The sequence below is a fragment of the Pollicipes pollicipes genome, unplaced genomic scaffold (genome assembly GCF_011947565.3).
Source record: "Pollicipes pollicipes isolate AB1234 unplaced genomic scaffold, Ppol_2.1 Scaffold_3447;HRSCAF=4054_pilon_pilon_pilon, whole genome shotgun sequence".
Classification (NCBI taxonomy): Eukaryota; Metazoa; Arthropoda; class Thecostraca; order Pollicipedomorpha; family Pollicipedidae; genus Pollicipes; species Pollicipes pollicipes.
The window spans coordinates 34,274,555-34,292,821 of record NW_023596297.1 but is presented as its reverse complement, the minus strand read 5'-3'; the positions used below and the strand labels follow the sequence as shown (position 1 = coordinate 34,292,821).

At 64.2% G+C, this 18,267-nt stretch overlaps 1 protein-coding gene across 1 annotated transcript in view; it reads left to right on the top strand.

Moving 5' to 3' along the window:
• Positions 1–18,267, top strand: part of LOC119091278 (plexin-A2) — a gene marked incomplete in the record, with an annotated part of 177,961 nt that overhangs the window by 111,210 nt on the left and 48,484 nt on the right. Inside the window, 2 exon segments of the mRNA XM_037213967.1 lie at positions 5,487–5,658; positions 11,032–11,255. Of these exon segments, the coding sequence (XP_037069862.1) occupies positions 5,487–5,658; positions 11,032–11,255 (396 nt within the window).

The following is an 18,267-nucleotide window of genomic DNA, read 5'->3' as shown; positions in this document are numbered from 1 at the left end:
GTGCCTGCCTGTTTGTATGCGCGCGTTACTCCGATGAAGACAAAAACATTCTGCGTGATGTCGGTGGGAGGCTCTGTTCGCCGCCGACCCACGCTGCGTCACCTACCCTCACCGCCGCCGCGCCGTCCAGCCCGGAGAGCCGCCGGGGCCGACCGGCTCTGCGTCGGCCTCGACGCGGCGCGGCGCGGCGCGGCACCGGCCATGGTCAGCGGCGCGCGGGCCGGCGCCACGTGCGGCGGCGGCGCGGGCGGTGCCGGCTGCAGCCAGCTTCGGACGGCGCGTCCATTTAATCTTCATTAACGGGGCCGAGCGGCTGCCGAGCGCGTCTGTACCTGGCGATAACCGGGCCGTCGTCCGGCCAATCGTCGACGCCGGCGGCCGTGGGGAAGGGGGGGGGGGGGGGGCAGTGGCCGCCACGCGCGGCGCTGAGGCCGTCTTTTGCGCCCGACTTTACTGCGCGCTAGAGAGAAGGGTTCTTTGAGAGCGTCGGCTATTGGGACCGCTCCACGGTCATAAACGCCACGGACAGCGGGCGGCGCGTGGACGTGATTCAACTGATCCCACGGGCGAGCTGGGAGCGCCGCAGTCTTGGTCGATGGCCGTCACCACGCTCCAGGCTTTCACGCGGTGCGCCGCGGCTGGGCACGCTTGCCCTCCTCCCGGGGGAGAGTGGCGCTAGATTAGGCGGCGTCCTGGGGATGCGGGGTGGCTGCGCCAGGCCGATAGAACTGCCGAGATGGCCGCAGTTTCTGCTTGATTCGTCATTATTAATTCGGCCCCTCGGCCGCGCATCGTTGGAAGGGGCGGTCCGTGCTGGCAGGGCGTCCCGCGGGGCTCCCCTCCCCACCTCCGCCGTCGGCAGTCGGGACGGTGCACTAGCGCGACGGTGCCCATATTTGACCGGCGCCGCCGTCGGCAACAGCACGGAGCCCTGTTGTCCCCGCAGTTCGAAACGATGGGGACTGAGATACACGCCGATTGGCACCTTCTGCAACGGGCTTCGCCGTCGGTCGGCTCTTGGCGAACACACGGAGCGGCAGCGGCGCGTCTGCTGTGAACTCGTGACGGCCGAGGTCGGAGTGCAGATCAGACCAGGCCTGGCCTGGCCTGGCCGGGGCGCCGGGCGCGGGGCGCCCGCGCCCGCCGGCACCTGACGCCACCCGACCGCTCGCGGCCGGCCGCCGAGCTGCATTATTCAGGGGCCCGGGCGGCGCAGCAGCCGTCGGACCGCCGCTGGCCGCCGACGCGCGGGCCGCGCCGCAATGAATGGCCGCGTCGCCTGGCGCGGTCCCGGGCGCTTCTGTCGTCTGGCCCGACGCGGTGCGGTGCTTCTGTCGCCGGCCTCGGCGCGGCGCGGTGCTTCTCCCCGCCGCGTCGGACTCGTAGCGGTGCGCTTGTCCGCCGCTGGCGGCTGCGGCTGCCTCGTGACACGGGGTCAAGACTGCACTCTAGGGAACAAAAGAGGTGGGCGACTCCTGTGCTCTCGACCCCCGACTCCTTCTCTCCCGCTCCCACCTCCTCGTCTCCGGCCGCCGTCCTCCCAGCATCTGCCAGGCGCTGAGGGTCGCGTGACTGGGCAGGTGTTGCCGCTCCGCCGGCGCGCCGGTGGCGCCGACCTGGGACCGGTGCCGGGTGTCTGCGCGGTGGGCGCAACAGTCGTGCGAGCCAGCGCCCGAGGAGGTCGCCGCAGCGGCACCCCGTGCAGGACACCATCACAACGTCACGACCGGGTGGCGACCCGGCACCCGTGATGGTCCTCACTGCTACGGCTTCCGTGACTCGTGGCAGATGTGACGTCCGTGACGGTCGCCACAGTCGTGACAGTTGGCGTGGTGGCCGTAACGGTCTGGCTCCGCCCCGCGAGACGGGCCGGCCACGGCGCCCACGCTGATGGACTGCAGGACCTCTGTTTGGATGAGCCTCGCGACCGGACGGATGTTTTGCTAACAGATGAGGCCCGCCTGGCCGGGATGAACGAAATCCGCCGACTCGGTCAGCTCAGGGCCCCTCTTGGCTGGATCACGCGTGTGGCTTCGCCGACGGAATGCTGATGGTGGCAGCTGGCGACAGGCCGTGTTTGAATTGGGTTGGTTCGAATATCAAGTACCCAGTGGCTCTGGATGTGGAGGCTTGTTGTCGGGCGGAAACAACGTTCTGCAGTCATCGGCAGTGGATAAAAAATGACTAGATACAACATTGTCCGGTCACCGTTGGCAACTGGAGCCATTTGTAAACACGGATCAGCCTCTTTAAAACACGAGCTCCGTGCTTAATTTGACGTGAAGACGCCGTTTGAATTAAGCATGTGGTCTGAACCCTAGCCTCGGTATCTCTGTGACGTAACCCTGATGTCATGCAAAGTGGAGCTGGTGAATATTTCCTACCGGCATCGAGTTTAATAGCCTGCTCCAGAGGCCGATCGTGGCGCCGGCGTTTGTCGTGCAGCCATGCGAATGCCGTGCGATAATTCGGCGACTGCGGTGGCTTCCCTGCACATGCGATCGCGTGGACGTCGCCGCCGGCTGTTCAGCTCCGGGGGACAACAGGGACTGTCATTTCGTCTGCGTCTGGCGGTGTTGGTGAGGACGGCGCGTGGTCTCGGTCCATCTGCGGGACCCAGCACGCAGGCAGGCTGGTCAGGGCGGCGCCGCCGGTCTGCGGCGGTCGCAGGGCCGTACTGGCTGAGCCGGGCACGCCCAGCGCCGCGTCCTGCAGCCGGCCGGCCGTCGGCGTTTATGTACTCAGCCGTGCTGTGCTTGTTTGGCCCGTCGGCGCGGCCTAATCGGGCGGGCCCGCCGTCACGCGAGCAGCCGACACCCGCCGCGCCGGGGCCCACCGCCGCGGCCGTGACGGGACGCCGGACGTCCGTCACGCGGGACGCGACGCCGTCCGGACGGCCTGCTCGCACCCGCCCGCCCGCTCGCCCACCCACCAGCGCAAAAACAAAGCGACACCCGCGGCCGCTGGAATTCAATTTGGTCGTCTTTTTGCGGCGGGTTTTTGTGGACACCGGTGGTGGCGTTCTGATGAGTGTGATGGCCCTTCAGTCGGCGGGGTCGGGCGCCCTCGGCGGTCGCAGTGCCGCCGCCGTCGCCAACCGCGCGCCGGGCGCGTGACAGGTGCGCTCCGCGGAGTCCCCTGACGGCTGCTGACATATGACCCAGATGACGGTCGGGCAGGCGGGACAAGACGTCCGCACGCGCAAGAAGTGGCCGGGCGGTGCGGTGGCGGAGTTTTTGCCCGCGGGCCGCCGGTGTCGCCCGGGTCCGTGACCTTGGCCACCTCCGCATTGTTGACTGTCACAAGCCGGCGGGTAGCACGTGATCACGTGGCCTGGCCTCCCGGCAAACCTCCCCGAGCCTTCGCAGACCCACCAGCCGCGAGACTGCCGAGCTTGCGGCGGTTCCGCGGCGGGGTCTGCAAACATTGGCCGACGTTTGAGGAATGGGAGCGCTGGATCGCCGCCGTCGGCCCCTCGCTCCGCCGCCGCTTGTCGGCGGTCACACGCGGCTGTTTTCGACGGGGACCGCCGCCGCGGCGGGCGGGGAGCCGCCGCCACGCGGAGAGGACTCCATTCATCAGGCAGCCGGCGGTCGTTTGTCACAGGGCCGGCTGCGATGCGACGGGCGGGGTGCGTGCGTGCGTTTGGGCGGGGCGGTCGGCCATGTGGCGGTGTTTTATTCAGCGCTGGTGTCAGCGACGGTGTTTGGGGGGGGGGGTGGGGGGGGAACCCGGCCCGCACGTTCGGTCGGGTTGTGGTAACGCGCGGCCAACTGACCACCGTGTTATGACGTGGCGCTACGGTCGCAGATGTCTGTGTGGGATCCGTCTTGTACCAGGCGTGACGTTTTATTTGGGCCGACATGCCGAATCCGGCGCGCATGCTCTGCCAGAATCAGCCGAGCCGCGGTCGGTCCGAGCAAATGTTTGGGAGCGTCGCGCCGGACGAAGGCCGACCGGACCCGCACGGGCCGTCTGCCACCCGCCCGCCCGCCGGCCCGGCCGGCCCGGCTCAGCCCGGCAGCGGCGTGACGCGACGCGGTGTCAGACGTGCCCGCTGACGGACGGCAGCGGCGGACGGCGACGTGTCGACATGAGCCGGCCGTCGGCCGCTGTCAGCGGCGCGCCCTCTCCGCCCGAGGACCGCCGCAGGGGAGGGGTCACCACATGCCGGCGCTCGCGACTGTTGTTGGACGTGAAGGAGCAGGCTGGGGTTGCGGCTGCCGAGGCCACACGCACGGACGGCGTAGGCCAGGGCTTACACTCCCCTGGTGATCGAGACCGGGGGCCGATTCCTCGCCGAGCTCGTCTCCGGCCACCGACGCGCGGCGCTGCCGATGACAGGCTGGCCCGTCCGGCGCCGTCGCGCGCCGCGGCGTGGCGATGATTGGCTGCGTGGCGATACCGAAGCTCTCCCGAGGCAGCGACGGTGATGCGCCGCGCCGAAGCCGTCATCACCTGGCGCTGCGTCACGTTTGGGGACGTCTTTGTTGGCCGTATTCAGCGGCGAATGTGAGGAGGTCGCGTGTGCCGCGGCATTGCCGCACAGATGGCTGACTGAGGTATCCCGCCGCACCCGCTGCTTGTGTCTGCGCCCTCTATGTTTACTCTCGGCGCTCCTGCAGGCTGTCTTCCTACACGCTCCGTTCGGGTAAACGTGGACCCTCCGACGAAGCCGCCGTGTGCGCAGATGAAAGCGGCAATTTCCCGTCGTGTTTACAACGTGCGTGAGCGTAATGACATACTTGGTTATGACGCGCATACGTCGTGCCGCTGAGCCTGTTTGCTGTGCAGCCGATGAGGCTCAAACAACAGATCAGGGGCTGCGATCATCTGCCTCGTCCATTCGTCAACGGACGCACGCCGTCGCGACCCGTCCACACGCCCCTCTGATCGACACCCAGCCCTTGGCGGGTTGCCGAGCGCCGCCGAAGGTCACCTGCACGCGCCGCGTCGCGCCGCGTCGCGCCGCCTTGCGTCATGCGCCGAGTCTGACCCAGCGAGCAAATAAACACCGGCCGGTGACTAAGTAGCGGAGGTGTGGTGGCGGCGGAGGGGAGGGGTGACGCCCCTTCACCCTTCCGTCGGCTGACAAAGCGTCGTTGACTGAGCGTCGTCCCTGGCGGGTGACTCCGCCCCGACCGCGCCACCACCCACCTGTTGTGGAACGGCCACCGGGTGACTCATGTTTTCCGTGTCACACCGCTTTGTGTCTGCACTGTGTACTGACATGCACTGCCCAGTGATGACAGTGCTTTGTGGCAAACCAGACATTAACGCCGGTCCGACAATCAAGAAGAATCACTTGAGGTTTGCCAGCTCATAGTTATTCGCTTGCTTTCCCCAGGAAATTCCTGTCCATTGTGCAGGCTAGCGCCGATCTCCGCTATCCTCTCCACGTCCCATTGTTTTCGGGTCTAACGCCGCTGCCGCATCGAGCTCTGAGTCACAGAGTGTCACTGACGTTATGTCATTCTTTCTCACAGCTGACGCTGACCATCAACAACCTGCCGAAGGTGAAGCCGGAGGGCAGGTTCCTCTGCGCCTTCACGCTCATGGGCAAGACGCTCCCCACCAACGCCACGCAGACGGGACAGGACACGCTGACATGCACCACGCCGCCGACTGACCAGCTGCCGCCCATCCCATCCGGACAGCGTGAGTACTGACCTCGGGTCACCGACCCACTGCCGCCCATGCTGCCTGGGCAGCATGAGTGCTGACCGGCTGCCGCCGTCACCGCCTGGACCGTGGGTGACCAGCATATTGCGCGCGCCGCGTGATGCATTACTCTCGGCGTCCGCCCGCCCTCGACGTACGGGTTTGTTTTAATTTCAAAACTGCCGGATCCCCGAACAAAGCCGCGGTGCGATACAGCCTAAGGCTTCACCTCCGGCCCCCAGCACGGCACTGGGGCCTCATGTTGCACAAAGCCACGGTACTCCCACAGGGGCCTGGACGCCGAGTCTGTCAGTCATGTCGCGACACGTGCCAGGCTGCCAGTTGCCGGGCGGCGCTTGGGCGCCCCGGCGCACCACTGTGCCGTGTTTCTGGCAAACTGCTTGCCACGTCATACGTGCGGCACGGGGTTCGCTAACCTCTCGCCACGAGCTCACGTGCGTCTCCTCCTGACGCATGGCTTCACCTCTGCGCAAATCCCGCGAACGACGGAATTCGCAGAGAAGTCACACGTGATGGTTGGACGTGCGCAGGAAAATCGTCGATGTTAATCGCTGTTGCGTACATCGCCTCTCCGTGGCCTGGTCGTGCCGCGACCACCATCAGAAAGTATTTGATATCCGGGTGTATTTCGCAGAACGGGGATTAGTTGCATGCCCTGCGTGCACGCAGAGTCAAACGGGTGGGGCGCGTCCCGTGTTCGCCAGCCCTGCCCGCTGTCGATCGGTGCTGACCTCAGCTCCGCTAACGAAAACAACCGCAGCCGGCATCGGCCCGGCTGTGCGGGCGCTGGGTGGTCCTGTTGACTGGCGCGCACCGAGGGCGGACATTAATGCCCGCGCGGGCCCGCCCCCGCCGCCTGCAACGGCCCGCCGCTAGCTCGCGATGCACCCGTCCCTTCGGATGCCGCCGGTGGCCCTACCGCTGCGGCGGATTTGGCTGGCATTCGGCTCTGCGCAGGAGCTGCGGAATTTCGGGCCGTGCTGGGACGAATCGTGGCATCAGGGGGTTCGAGTGGAAGACGGAGGGTGGGGGGCAGGGTAGCTCTCCCAGGACAGCGAACAAGTGGAAAGTGCTCAAAGCACAGACCCGTGTTTGAATCTCACGTGCCAGCGCTTATTATGTCCTGTCAGCTGCGCTTCCGAGTCGTGGTAACTTATGTTGCGGACGAGTAGCAAACTTTGCAGTTCCTTCGGAAAACTGCGCGCCGTTTTACACTCGCTCACCGAGGCTGTGTAAACTGAACGCATTGAGAACTTCGTCCACAACTCAGTGCAGGCCGGGCCGTCCCACGAGCGTTCTGTTATCGCAGAAAGGTGTGTGCCTGCTGTCGCCTTTGTGCCGTGACACGTGGTGTCGAATTGAAGGGCGCGCCGTGGGCCGTCACGCGCCACGTCCGGGGTGACGCTGAATGTCAGGCAGTGCGTCACGCGGCGCGGCCGGCCTGAAACCGGACGGTGCATTGACACGTGACGCGTAACGCACGGGGCCCGTGACGACATGCGTGCCACCGTCCGCGGCGCATTCAGGCGGGGGCGCGTGGCGGAGCTTTGATAGGCGGACGTCTCGGCGGCGGACGTCCCGATGTGTGATTGTGGAGCTCCGGGTGGCTCGTGACTCAGCTACAACGTAGCGAAGGTCAGACCCGACGGCAAGCTCGTACCCAGAGTGATTTGTGCTCATGGGAGTGTACCATCAGCATCGCTCGGAGCTAGTTGTCGGAGCGTTTAATTCTGGGGATCGTCGCTGACTACCGGTATTCTCGCTGTCGTCGCTGTCATGGCCCACGTGCCCGAGGGCATAGCTGTGGTCCGAAGCCGGCCGTGTTCGACAGACGCACGACCGCCACATTCACCAGGCGGCCCCGGCGCTCGGGAGGGCGCTCCGTCACGAGGTCACTAAAGCGGGTCTGCCACTGCTCGCGGTGTCGCCGGCGGTCGCGGGACGGTCAAGTGAGTGGCGCACGGCGCCGCGGGGTTCGCGGCAGCGGCGGCGGCGGCGGCGGCGGCCGCGGGCGAGCTGCGGGCACGGCCGACCGCCGGACTAATGAGCGGAACGGCAGCCGCGCCGCGCCGCTTCATTTGTATGGTAATGCCGCCGCTCTGGTGCCCCGGCCGGCCTCGCAGCAGCCGCTGCCGCCGCCGCAGCTCGGGAGGCCCGGTCAGCAGCGGCGGCGGCTGCTGCTGTCGCCGCGGCCTGCAGTGTCCGGGGTCTGGGCCGTGTTGCGCTGGTGACAAGTGGACAGGTGATACGAAGTCGCCGCCGAGCAGCGACGCTGCTTTGGATTTTGCGATGCCGGCTGTGCTGGGCTCGACTTTGGCATGTTCGTTTTGCCAGGCGGCTTTGAACTGCGGGTGCGCCGGAAGTGTTGTATTGTGTGATGCAGATGGGCGCACCAGTCGAATTCCTGTCCCGACGAATGTTGTTTTCGTGCTGGCCGTTGTTTTGCAAAGTCATTGTGATGCAAATTCCGAATTTCTGCCCTCACGTCTCGCCGGAAACTTTCTGGTCTGCAGGCGCCCCAACTGCCAACCGCCTTGTTGTTTGGTGCGTTCTCGAGTTCCCTTTAATTTCAGTACTTTCTTTGTGAAGCTCTTTACTTGGCTTCGGGCGCTCCAATTGAAATATGAAACCCGAACACCGGGTGCGTAGGCTCTTGTTCTGGTCGAGGAGCCAGCTCCCAGCTTACAGCTTTGCCTATGGTTTAGTTTGGCCTCAGCATTCCGCGCCAGCCTCTAAAGTTGGTGGTGCCCGGTCGCAGAATTGCTGGGGCCGTCCGGCTTTGTTTACTCGCCGCCGCGGCGCTCTGGGGAAGTCTCCATCTCTATCGGCGTCGCCGGGGTGCCCTGGGGACGGGGACGAACGCCCGCCGATTTACTGCGGCACCACCTGCGGAAACTTGGCTGTTCCCCGCCTCCGAATGGTGCTAGTTGCTAATGGTTCAGCTTTGGCGCGCCTGTGTGGTTCAGTTTTGGCGCGCCGTCCGTGCGCAGCCCGGCCATCGAGGCGCTGCTCCGCGACGGAGGCGTCCGAGCTCGCAGCTGTTACATTGCGCCGCGTCGGCCAATGCGCATGCGTGTGTTGCTAGGCAACAATGTATTCACGATTTGCTGGTTCCTCGTCGGAAGATGCGGTGAGAGGCGGAGGGGAGGGAGGACTGGAGACGCCTGGGAGAGCCTCAGGTGTTTGGACGAATTTTATTTGGCCCCGAGCCTCACACCAATCAGCCATTAGCTCGGGAGGATTCCTGCTAGGGCTGTTGCAGGGACTATAAAGCGACGGCGCCGTCTCAGGGATTTTCAGTTGCGGCACAGTGGAAAAACAGTTGGAATAAAAGAGCCGCATCGTATCGCGCCCAAGCTCGGCTCAAACATGCGACGGTGACAGGCTTTAAATCGCGCTGACGAAGAAAGACCCTAAGTCCTAGCGTGTCAGCGATTGACGCTGCAGGTTCTTCAGAATAAATACCGAGGTTTGCCGTGACTGCTTAGCAAGGCAGCGTCCTTCCAAAATATGACGTGAAACAATGCAGAAGTGGCCTTTCCTGCTGCTCCGCCCTGGCGCCATGGTGAGACATGTGACTCGCTTAGTCTGACGTTTACGGCTATTTCGATTGTCAGCTACCGGGAATGTTTGGCGAAAGGATCCTGCACCCGCCGACGGCACGGACTCACGCCGTGCCAAATAGGTACGGTAGAGAGCCGGCGGCTGGTAACGAAGCCCGATGTCGTGATGTAGCCGGGCCGGGCTGCGATCAGCTGACCGGCTGAGGTCACTGATCGGATCGGTGACAGCGCGATGGACAGATACCCGGCTTAGTGGCCCCTATGTCTATGCCCGACGTTGTTATCCTGGCAATCGCTAACGAAACAGGCGTCGTCACCGACTGCAAACGGGAATTCAGTGAGGGTTCGGGTTCCCCGTGTCCGATGCAAATGCCACTCCACGCGTCGCATGGGGAGATAGCCTGGTGCGCGGCACCAGCGCCGGCCGAAAACAGGCCGCGCCCGCTTGTGCAAGCAGCCGTGTCATCTGACACCACGCCAGGAGGCACCCGCTGCTCTGGCCCGTCGGCCGGCACCGTGACGTGCCGCGGCGCGTGCCCGGCGGACCAGACACGGCCGTGCCCGGCGCCGGCGGCTCGTGCGGCTGTCGCACGGCGATGGGCGGCTGGTGACGCTGCCTGCAGCGCGGATAGACCGCTGCCCCGGGCACGGGCAGGCCGCTGCCTGGTCGTCTTACACAGAAACAGAGGCAGGTTCTTCCGGAGATTACAAGAATACGCCCCTTCATCTTTGCTTTGACGCTGGCGGGGCAAATCCAGCCGAACCGACGCCGCACGGGCGGCAAGATGACGCTGCGGAGCCGGCTGAAGACCACGGCCAGCCAAGATGGCCGCCGCTGTCTGGCCACGCTGAATCTTCTCCGCTCTTTGTGCTCGTTTACGTCGAAGTGCGCTGCTTTGAGTCGCACTAAGTGGCCGCCGCTCATCATCATCAACTCGACATCAAATTTGGTGTGTTTGCTGGGCGCGCGACCAGCGTTGAGGGTCTGCTGCCACGTTAATGACGCACTCCAGGCGGGCGGCCTTTGTGGCGGTGGCGTCCGGCGGGTTATTGCCGCGCCGCAGTTGCCGCCGGTCGCGGCGTGCGCCGCGTGACGTCACGGCGCCGCTTGCGGCCACGGCGGCCGCGGCCGGCGCGAGCGACAAAGGCGTTTGCCCTTGGAACGATGCCCGCTGTAATCAACGCGTCAAAGCTGGGTTTACGTACGGCTGGCGTTCGCAGAGAATCGGGCCCTGCTTACTGCGCGTCTGCAACCGTCGCTCGTTGGCAGCTGTTTGCAGCGGCTTGCCGTTGCTGTGTTCGGTTTGCTGCCCGCGTATTTTCCCCGCTGACTGTTTCCACCCCAGGCACCATTTTCTTCCGCCTTTCTAACGACCGATGCTCTGATTGAAACGGACTAAATTCATTCCTAGTTTCTCAACTTTGGGTAAATACCTACTGCGCTTTATATGAAGGAACTCCGAAAGTTTGCTTTTAGCCTACGGTCCTAAAACTGCGAGACGAAAAGGTTTGTCCGTAACGAAAAAACTTAGCGAGTGCAGCTCCATTTAGCTGTCACATCAACCGTCGTATTTTTGTTTAAGACGCAGCCGCTGCTCTAAAGCGTCCCCACTGCCACAACTACGACCCTGAAAGCTAGCCAACTTTTCCGATTCGCAACCGTGACTTCAGTCGCTCGTTTCCTGTGTCGCGCCGAGTGTACCCCGTGCACCGGCGTTGTCCCCCGCACGCGTGCACAACATGCTGCTTCGGCGAGGCGTCGCTAACCTGGTGCGCCCGTTCGCAGGCGCCATCACGGCCAAGCTGTCGGTGCGCATGTCCCCGGGGCCGGGCTTCGAGGCCACGGACTTCGTGGCCACCGACTTCGGTTTCTACGACTGCAACCGGTACACGCAGTGCGGCCAGTGCGTGAGCGCGCCGTTCCCGTGCGACTGGTGTGTGGACGGGCACCGGTGCACGCACGACACGGCCGAGAACTGCCGCAACGACATCCTCGTTACCGGCGTCAAGGTACGACCAGCGCCGTGCCAGTCCGGTCGCCGGTGGTGGGATGTGGGCGCAACACACGTGCGGAGATCAGCACAGGCTTGTCGACCGGGTGCTGGGGTTTGTTCGTGGGTGTGGGCATGTGGGCTCGTGCGAAGGCGACGTTTGGAATGTAATTGTATCGACTAGGTTGCATTCGACTCACATGTGTTCGTCGCACGGTTTATCCTCTCAGCGCTCTTAAAATTTACGGACTACGTTCATCTCCTGTACTGCCTGGGCCTCTCGTCGCTGTCTTCGCCGCCGCAACACTTGGCGGAGTGCGCTTGGCTTTAAGCCGGAGGCACTTGTCGATCCGCGTGCTGGAGTAATTTACGAGGATGATAAATCGGGTGGGGAGCACGCTTGACCAGGCTTTTCTCGTACGTGCTAGCACTTTCTGCCCAGGCGTGGATGATAGCGTCAGACACATGGCCCACCGAACTCACGGCCACACATTGGACGAATTGTCGGCTCCCCTGCGCCTGCCTGACCCACTGATTGGTGTAGCCACTACTGGGCGCGGACTGCGGAGATATATCCCAGAAGTTTTCCCATAAGTCACCTCCTATTTTACCCGTAGAGCTTTCGTTTTCACCTTTACCCTTTTGCCCTGTTAACCCTTTCAAAATGTCATTTTCAGGTCACGTTCCCCTCAGGCACCAGCATGACCCTTCCAGTCTTGGTCTGTCCTCTTCAATCTCAGAGGCATGGCTACACCCATAGAGCCGCCCACTCTACTTTCGCTATGCTGCCATGGGTGATCACACCGTGCGCCGATACGATCACCGGTGATCACACCGTGCGCCGATACGATCACCGGTGATCACACCGTGCGCCGATATGCCCCGGCGGAAGCGCTCCACGTCGGCCCCGCCCGTTCGCTGAGGGCCGCTGAATTAGTGATGCGTTCGACACCACTCAGCGGTTTAGTGTGGGGCCGGCCCGTAAAGCACACGATCGGGCGGCCGGCCGCGGCTGTCGGATGAGTCAGCCGTTCACCGGTGCCCGCCGTGGGAAACTGACAGCCACCGGCCGTGCTCACGACCGGACGGACGTGTCCGGTGCGCGGCTGGCGGGCGTGGACGGAGGAGTACGGCGCGCGGGCCGGCGGACGTGCTGACCACCGGACGGACATGTGCGGCGCGCGGGCCGGTGGACGTGCTGACCACCGGACAGACATGTGCGGCGCGCGGGGCGGTGGACGTGCTGACGACTGGACGGACGTGTACGGGCGCGGGCCGGCGGGCGTGCTGACGAAGTAGTACGGCGCGGGGCCGGCGGATGTGCTGACGACCGGACGGACGTGTACGGCGCGCGGGCTGCCGGACGTGCTGACGGACGCCGCTCGCCGTCACCAGCGGCGGCTGAAGGCCGGCGGCGGCGGCGTCTGACGACGTCTGCGGCTTGTCGGCGCGCTGTTTTTGGCTGCGGGCGCACGGTTTACCATTGGGCACCGATGACTTCATGATTCTCGTCCTGACCAGGCGTGGCCTTCACACAGACCGCACCCGTCGAGATGCAAACTCACCGTAATAGCCTCATTAAGCCCTAGTGGTAGTGGCAGGGCACTCGGCCGTTGTCCATCCTTTGAGTGCAGAGCCATTGACTGTCGCTTGGGGCCGCGTCCCACGGCCGGGCCCGTGCCTTTGGCCGCGTTGTCTCCGGCCGTCGTGGCCAGAGCCGCGTCCAATTAGTGGGCCGCGGGGCGACCCGCACGCGCCGCCGCCCGCAGCGCGCCACATTGCCTCCGCCGGCGGCGTCCGTCGGCCGCACTGGACGCTGTTTGCGACGTGGCATCCGCCGTAGGGCGGGCCGCCGGAGCCTGGGGAGCGATGGCGCCCGACGGCTCGCGCCGCGCCGCGGCCGGTGCCGCTCCCGGCGCCAAGGAGACGCCGCTGACGCGCGGAGATTTGTGGGGCTGTCCGGGCGGCGACGTCGGCTGTGTGGCGGCCCGCCGCGCCCGCCGACGGCCGGATAAGCGGCGGTGAGAAGCGCCGGCGGCCGCGCAGCCCGCGTGTTTCGTCCATTATCGAGCCTTTCATCGCGCGTCACTGTCACCCAGTCTTCGGCGCAGCTTCCCGAAGTCGCCGCGGCCGACATGCAGATGCTCGTCGCGCTTCGTGAAGGCCCATTAGCGATGCATTGAATTCGGCTCTGACCCTGAACGCGGGACGACGATGCGCGCGGCCTGTGCTGAACATTGAAGGATGGGCCGGAACAGTGGAACTGCGCGCGGTGCGAGCGTGCCCACGGGCTCCTCTGGCAGCAGCTGACGCAGCTCCGGGTCCCCCGGCCTGCCGATTACTGGCGGGACGCCATGCAGCCAGAATGCCGTTAAAGTGCCGGTGTGCCGTTGGCGACTGCGACGGCTTCTGTTCTCGCTCTCGCGTCACAAACGGCACCTATGGGCGGGAAAGGCATGACTGGTGGTTTGTTACATCTTACTGAGGCAGGAGCGCTTGGCTGACTGCATTGGCTTGGCTTGGCTGACTAACTTGGCTTGGCTGACCAACCCTCCCACGTTTCCTACTCTTTTGCCCTGTACTCCTCAACTCTCATCCTCCTAGTTTCTGCCCGTCACGCGTTAGCGCTCGCTCCCAGTCCGACCGCCTGAGACGCGCTATGCACTGTCGGAACTGGGAGGCGTCGAGCGCGGTGTCTGCGACGCGCGCACCAGACCTCCCCCGGGCCCGGCGCACTGTTTACCCCACGCCCGGCGGAGATGCTGATCGCGCCACCGGCGCGGATTAGGCCTCGTTAGCTGCCGAGTGCTCGGCAGACCCGCCGCCCAACTTTCCCGCTGCCGGCGCAAATCGCCAACTTGATCCCCGCCGATCCGGCGGGCCGGCTAAGTAGCAGGCCGTCACGGCGGGGCCTTGTAAGGCCGCGGAGGGTTTCCTGGTGGCGGCCGCCGCGGCCTGGCATCAGATACGGGCGACGGCCGGCGCCGGTCGCGCGCCCGGCCGCGTTCTTCCTGGCCGGACCGCCGCCGGCCGGCCGCGGTCTTCCTGGCCGGACCCGCCGCCGGCCGCGCTCTTCCTGGCCGGACCCGCCGCCGGCCGGGCGCTCCACGGGATGCGCTCGAACGTCATGAAATAGCTTCAGGAAGCGGGACGGCGAGTTGCTCTGGTAGTGGATTCTGCCGTACATTTGAAAATTAGGATACTCTTGCGTCTGCACTGTGTGCCATGCAATTTGGTTGCGGACGGTACCTACATCAGTTTGTTAAACTACCTACGGCTGATTGGGGCGAAGTGTGCGAGTTTCGATACCTGTAAACGAGTTAACCCACGAGTTTTGGGACCTGTTGACAGTTTGCAGTTCAAAACTGGACGCCTGGTAGTCAAGTAGTTGCGGTCAAGTAGTCTGGTGTGCATCAGCGAGCATGACTACAGATTACCGCCACTTTTGAACAACGGCTGGGTCTCGCTGCGTGACGACGCTGATGTGCTAGGCTAATCCTGGGCGTCCAGAAGCTGCATGATGACTATCTTGACTGGTACCTGTAGCGCCCTAAATCTTGCGGCACCAAACGGGACGTGTGATTGGCGTTGACAGTTGAGTTGCTAGGAGACGCCTCGAGCCGTCCGCTATGTGACAGATGGCGCCGACGCGCACGTACGTGGCATTCTGACGTCTTGACGGCCGATCGTATCGGACCGGCCCTCACTATGGTAACCGTTTGGCAACTAATTGTGTTGGCCTTTGCGGGCGTTAAAAACAGCGGTAACATTCCGCTTTTGACAGCGGCCGGTTTAACAGCGGTACATTTGACATGACTCACGCTTCTCCTGCGTTGCACTGGCCTTCATCAGCGAAACAATGCGACCAATCTGTCGGCGTGTAGCACTGCACATAACCGCCAGTACGGAATTCATACCTTATAAGTAGACGCCAATATCAGCTGGGATCAAAGCGCTGTTCATGATGACTCAGGGGCTGGTCCCGGAAGCGCGGCCAGCATCGAGCGGCACTTCGTCTCGAAGTCAGTGGTCGGAATGTCAAATGTCAGCGCTTGCCGAGCTGGCCTTGCCGCTATCCCGGACATGTTTACCCTCCGCCGGCGAGCTGGCGCGCGCGGTGCTGCCGCCGCCTGACACCACAGGCTCTCGTCGGCACGGCCGCGTGCCGCGTGATCCGTGTTAGAGGTCGGCGAGCCGCGGCGACATGTGCGGCGTCTGGTCCTGGGACCTGATCTGGCCTGATCTGACTTGATCTGACCCGATCTGACCCGATCTGACCCGATATGTACCGATCTGACCTGATCTGGCCTGATCTGACCTGATGTGACTTGATCTGACCTTCGACAGCGGATCGGGCCGAGCATCCGCAGCGGGCCCGGCTTCTGCCCCGGATCAACACCACCATCGAGGGCGACGTCGAGCTGCTCGTGCCCTCCGGCAGCCAGCGCGCCGTCGTCGTCCGCGTGGAAAACATCCCCGTGAGTGGGGGGTGCGACTGGGCATGACGCCGGGTCATCATGACTGGTGTGTTGTGGTTAAGTGGGGCTTCCAATCCGCCGATCATTCTAGGCTGCTGAGGGAGAGGAAGGGATGAGGGCCGCAAGAGTGAGGCGTGCCAAGGCGAAGGTCTAAAATAGCATTACGGAAGCGTTGAGGTTTCTAAAGCATGCGTTTCAAATTCATATTATTTTTTTCGCAGCACATCAAAGTCGCGCCTTTCTCTATAAGAACCCCGCCGCGGACCCCGCCGCGGGGCCCGCCGCGGTAGGACAGGTCCAGCGAGTTAGGGGCGGCGAGAGAACAGGTCCAGCGAGTTAGGGGCGGCGAGAGAGTAGGGCGGATCCAGCGAGTTAGGGGCGGCGAGAGAGGTAGAACAGGTCCAGCGAGTTAGGGGCGGCGAGAGAGGTAGAACAGGTCCAGCGAGTTAGGGGCGACGAGAGAGGTAGGGCGGATCCAGCGAGTTAGGGGCGACGAGAGAGGTAGGGCGGATCCAGCGAGTTAGGGGCGGCGAGAGAGAGAGGTAGAACAGGTCCAGCGAGTTAGGGGCGACGAGAGAGGTAGGGCGGACCCAGCGAGTTAGGGGCGGCGAGAGAGGTAGAACAGGTCCAGCGAGTTAGGGGCGGCGAGAGAGGTAGGGCGGATCCAGCGAGTTAGGGGCGGCGAGAGAGTAGAACAGGTCCAGCGAGTTAGGGGCGACGAGAGAGGTAGGGCGGATCCAGCGAGTTAGGGGCGGCGAGAGAGGGAGAGAGGTAGAACAGGTCCAGCGAGTTAGGGGCGGCGAGAGAGGTAGTGCGGATCCAGCGAGTTAGGGGCGGCGAGAGAGGTAGGACAGGTCCAGCGAGTTAGGGGCGGCGAGAGAGGTAGGGCGGATCCAGCGAGTTAGGGGCGGCAAGAGAGGTAGGCAGGTCCAGCGAGCACCTGTCCTACCTCTCACCCTGCGGGGTCCGCCACGACAGTGTCCTGACAGGGGGGGTATGGCCGCCCGGCGAGGCGGTCGTGTTGGGCGCGCCTTCAGAGCCGCCGCTCAGCGCCCAATGTAATTAGTGTGCGGCCGGCGACGTCCTGCGGCCGGGGCCGCGCTGTCTCCCGCCGCCGATACCGACCGAGTCGAGGCGGCGTCGGACGCCGCCGCCGTCTGGCTCTCTGGGGGCGGAGGGGACCCAACAAGCTGGTGACCACGGCGCCTTGCCCGGAGCCGGAGCGCGCTGGCGTGGGCTTCGGGAGGGTCACCTCGCGACCTTGGAGCGGGCTCTGTTATCCTCGAGCGGTCCGTGTTCTGTGTGACTGCCGCATGGGGCCTGGCTCATGTGTCCCGTGACGTGTGTGACAAGCGAACCCTCCGGAGGCGGTCGCGCGCTAGCCAACTGATGCGCGCGGAAAGGACACCGTGGCGTTATTTGAAATATATGAGCCGAATCGGGCTGTTGCTTGCGACTTGTTCGAACTGACCTTTGCCGCTTGACGTGATTCTCATGCCCTGGAGCACCCAACCTACGTGAAGGAGCTAACCCTCGATGGGCTGACCTGCAGCCGGTGTTGACCTGCGCATCGTGTCGTTCCAGCGGCTGATAGCGCAGGGTCGGTTCATGTGCCAGTTCAACATAGAGGGTCGAGTCATCTCTGCCGGCGCCTCGCCGCTCGGCAGCAACATCTTGCCAGGAGATGGAGTTCTCGTACAACGCCAAGCGGCCCAACACAACGGCTGCGTTTGCCGTCATCTGGAATGGCAACAAGCCGTTGGACAACCCAAAGAACGTCCACGGTGAGTGGCGTCAGCTGTGTGCATCGCTGCATGTGTTGAAATTGGTAATAAAACATGTTTCACCGAGTTTCAACGAGTCGAGGGGGGGGGGGGGGTTTCATGCGCTTCAACTGCACGGTCAGAGTATTTCACCGGGTGCATCCAGCTTCAGCAGATCGCGCAGGCTGTGGCGTGCTGGATTCTGTTAGCGAGGTTTCTTGATACGGAGTTCTTGTGACGCAGCTTCTGAGAAACTATGGCCCTGAAAGCATGTTCTTTACGAGGGTGGCGCCGGATGGAGAGCGCTGCTGAGAGATGTCATCAGGCTGTCAGCGGTGTTCGTCCAGAATGACGGTTTTTCTAGGTGCTTCCACCTTTTCTGCGATGTCCGGCATTGTGTGCGTGGCCTCGCGAAACAGCGTGTGGCGAGGCTATTCTTAGCCTGAGGTTGCGGCTAGCCAATATGAGATGTCCAGCTCCGAGCCGAGCTGAACAGGCTGGCTGTGTGAGACCGGGGAGCGCAGCGGCAGCCATCCTCCCGTCGCGCGACCCAGCCTCGCACACTGTCGTGGCGGCACGCTTTGGCCTTGCCTGTGGGTTGGGCTGTCGAGCCCGCTGTTGTGCCGCGCCTCTGCCGCGTGGCGCTGCGCGGGGCGTTATTGGCCAGCTGCCCTTCCAACCCGATGGCCCGGCGGGGGCGGCGGGGGGTTGGCGGAGGTCGGCCCGGCGGGGGCAGGCAGCAGAGGGCAGGAAGACGGGGGGCGGCCGGGGGGGCGCAGGGAGGTCGGCC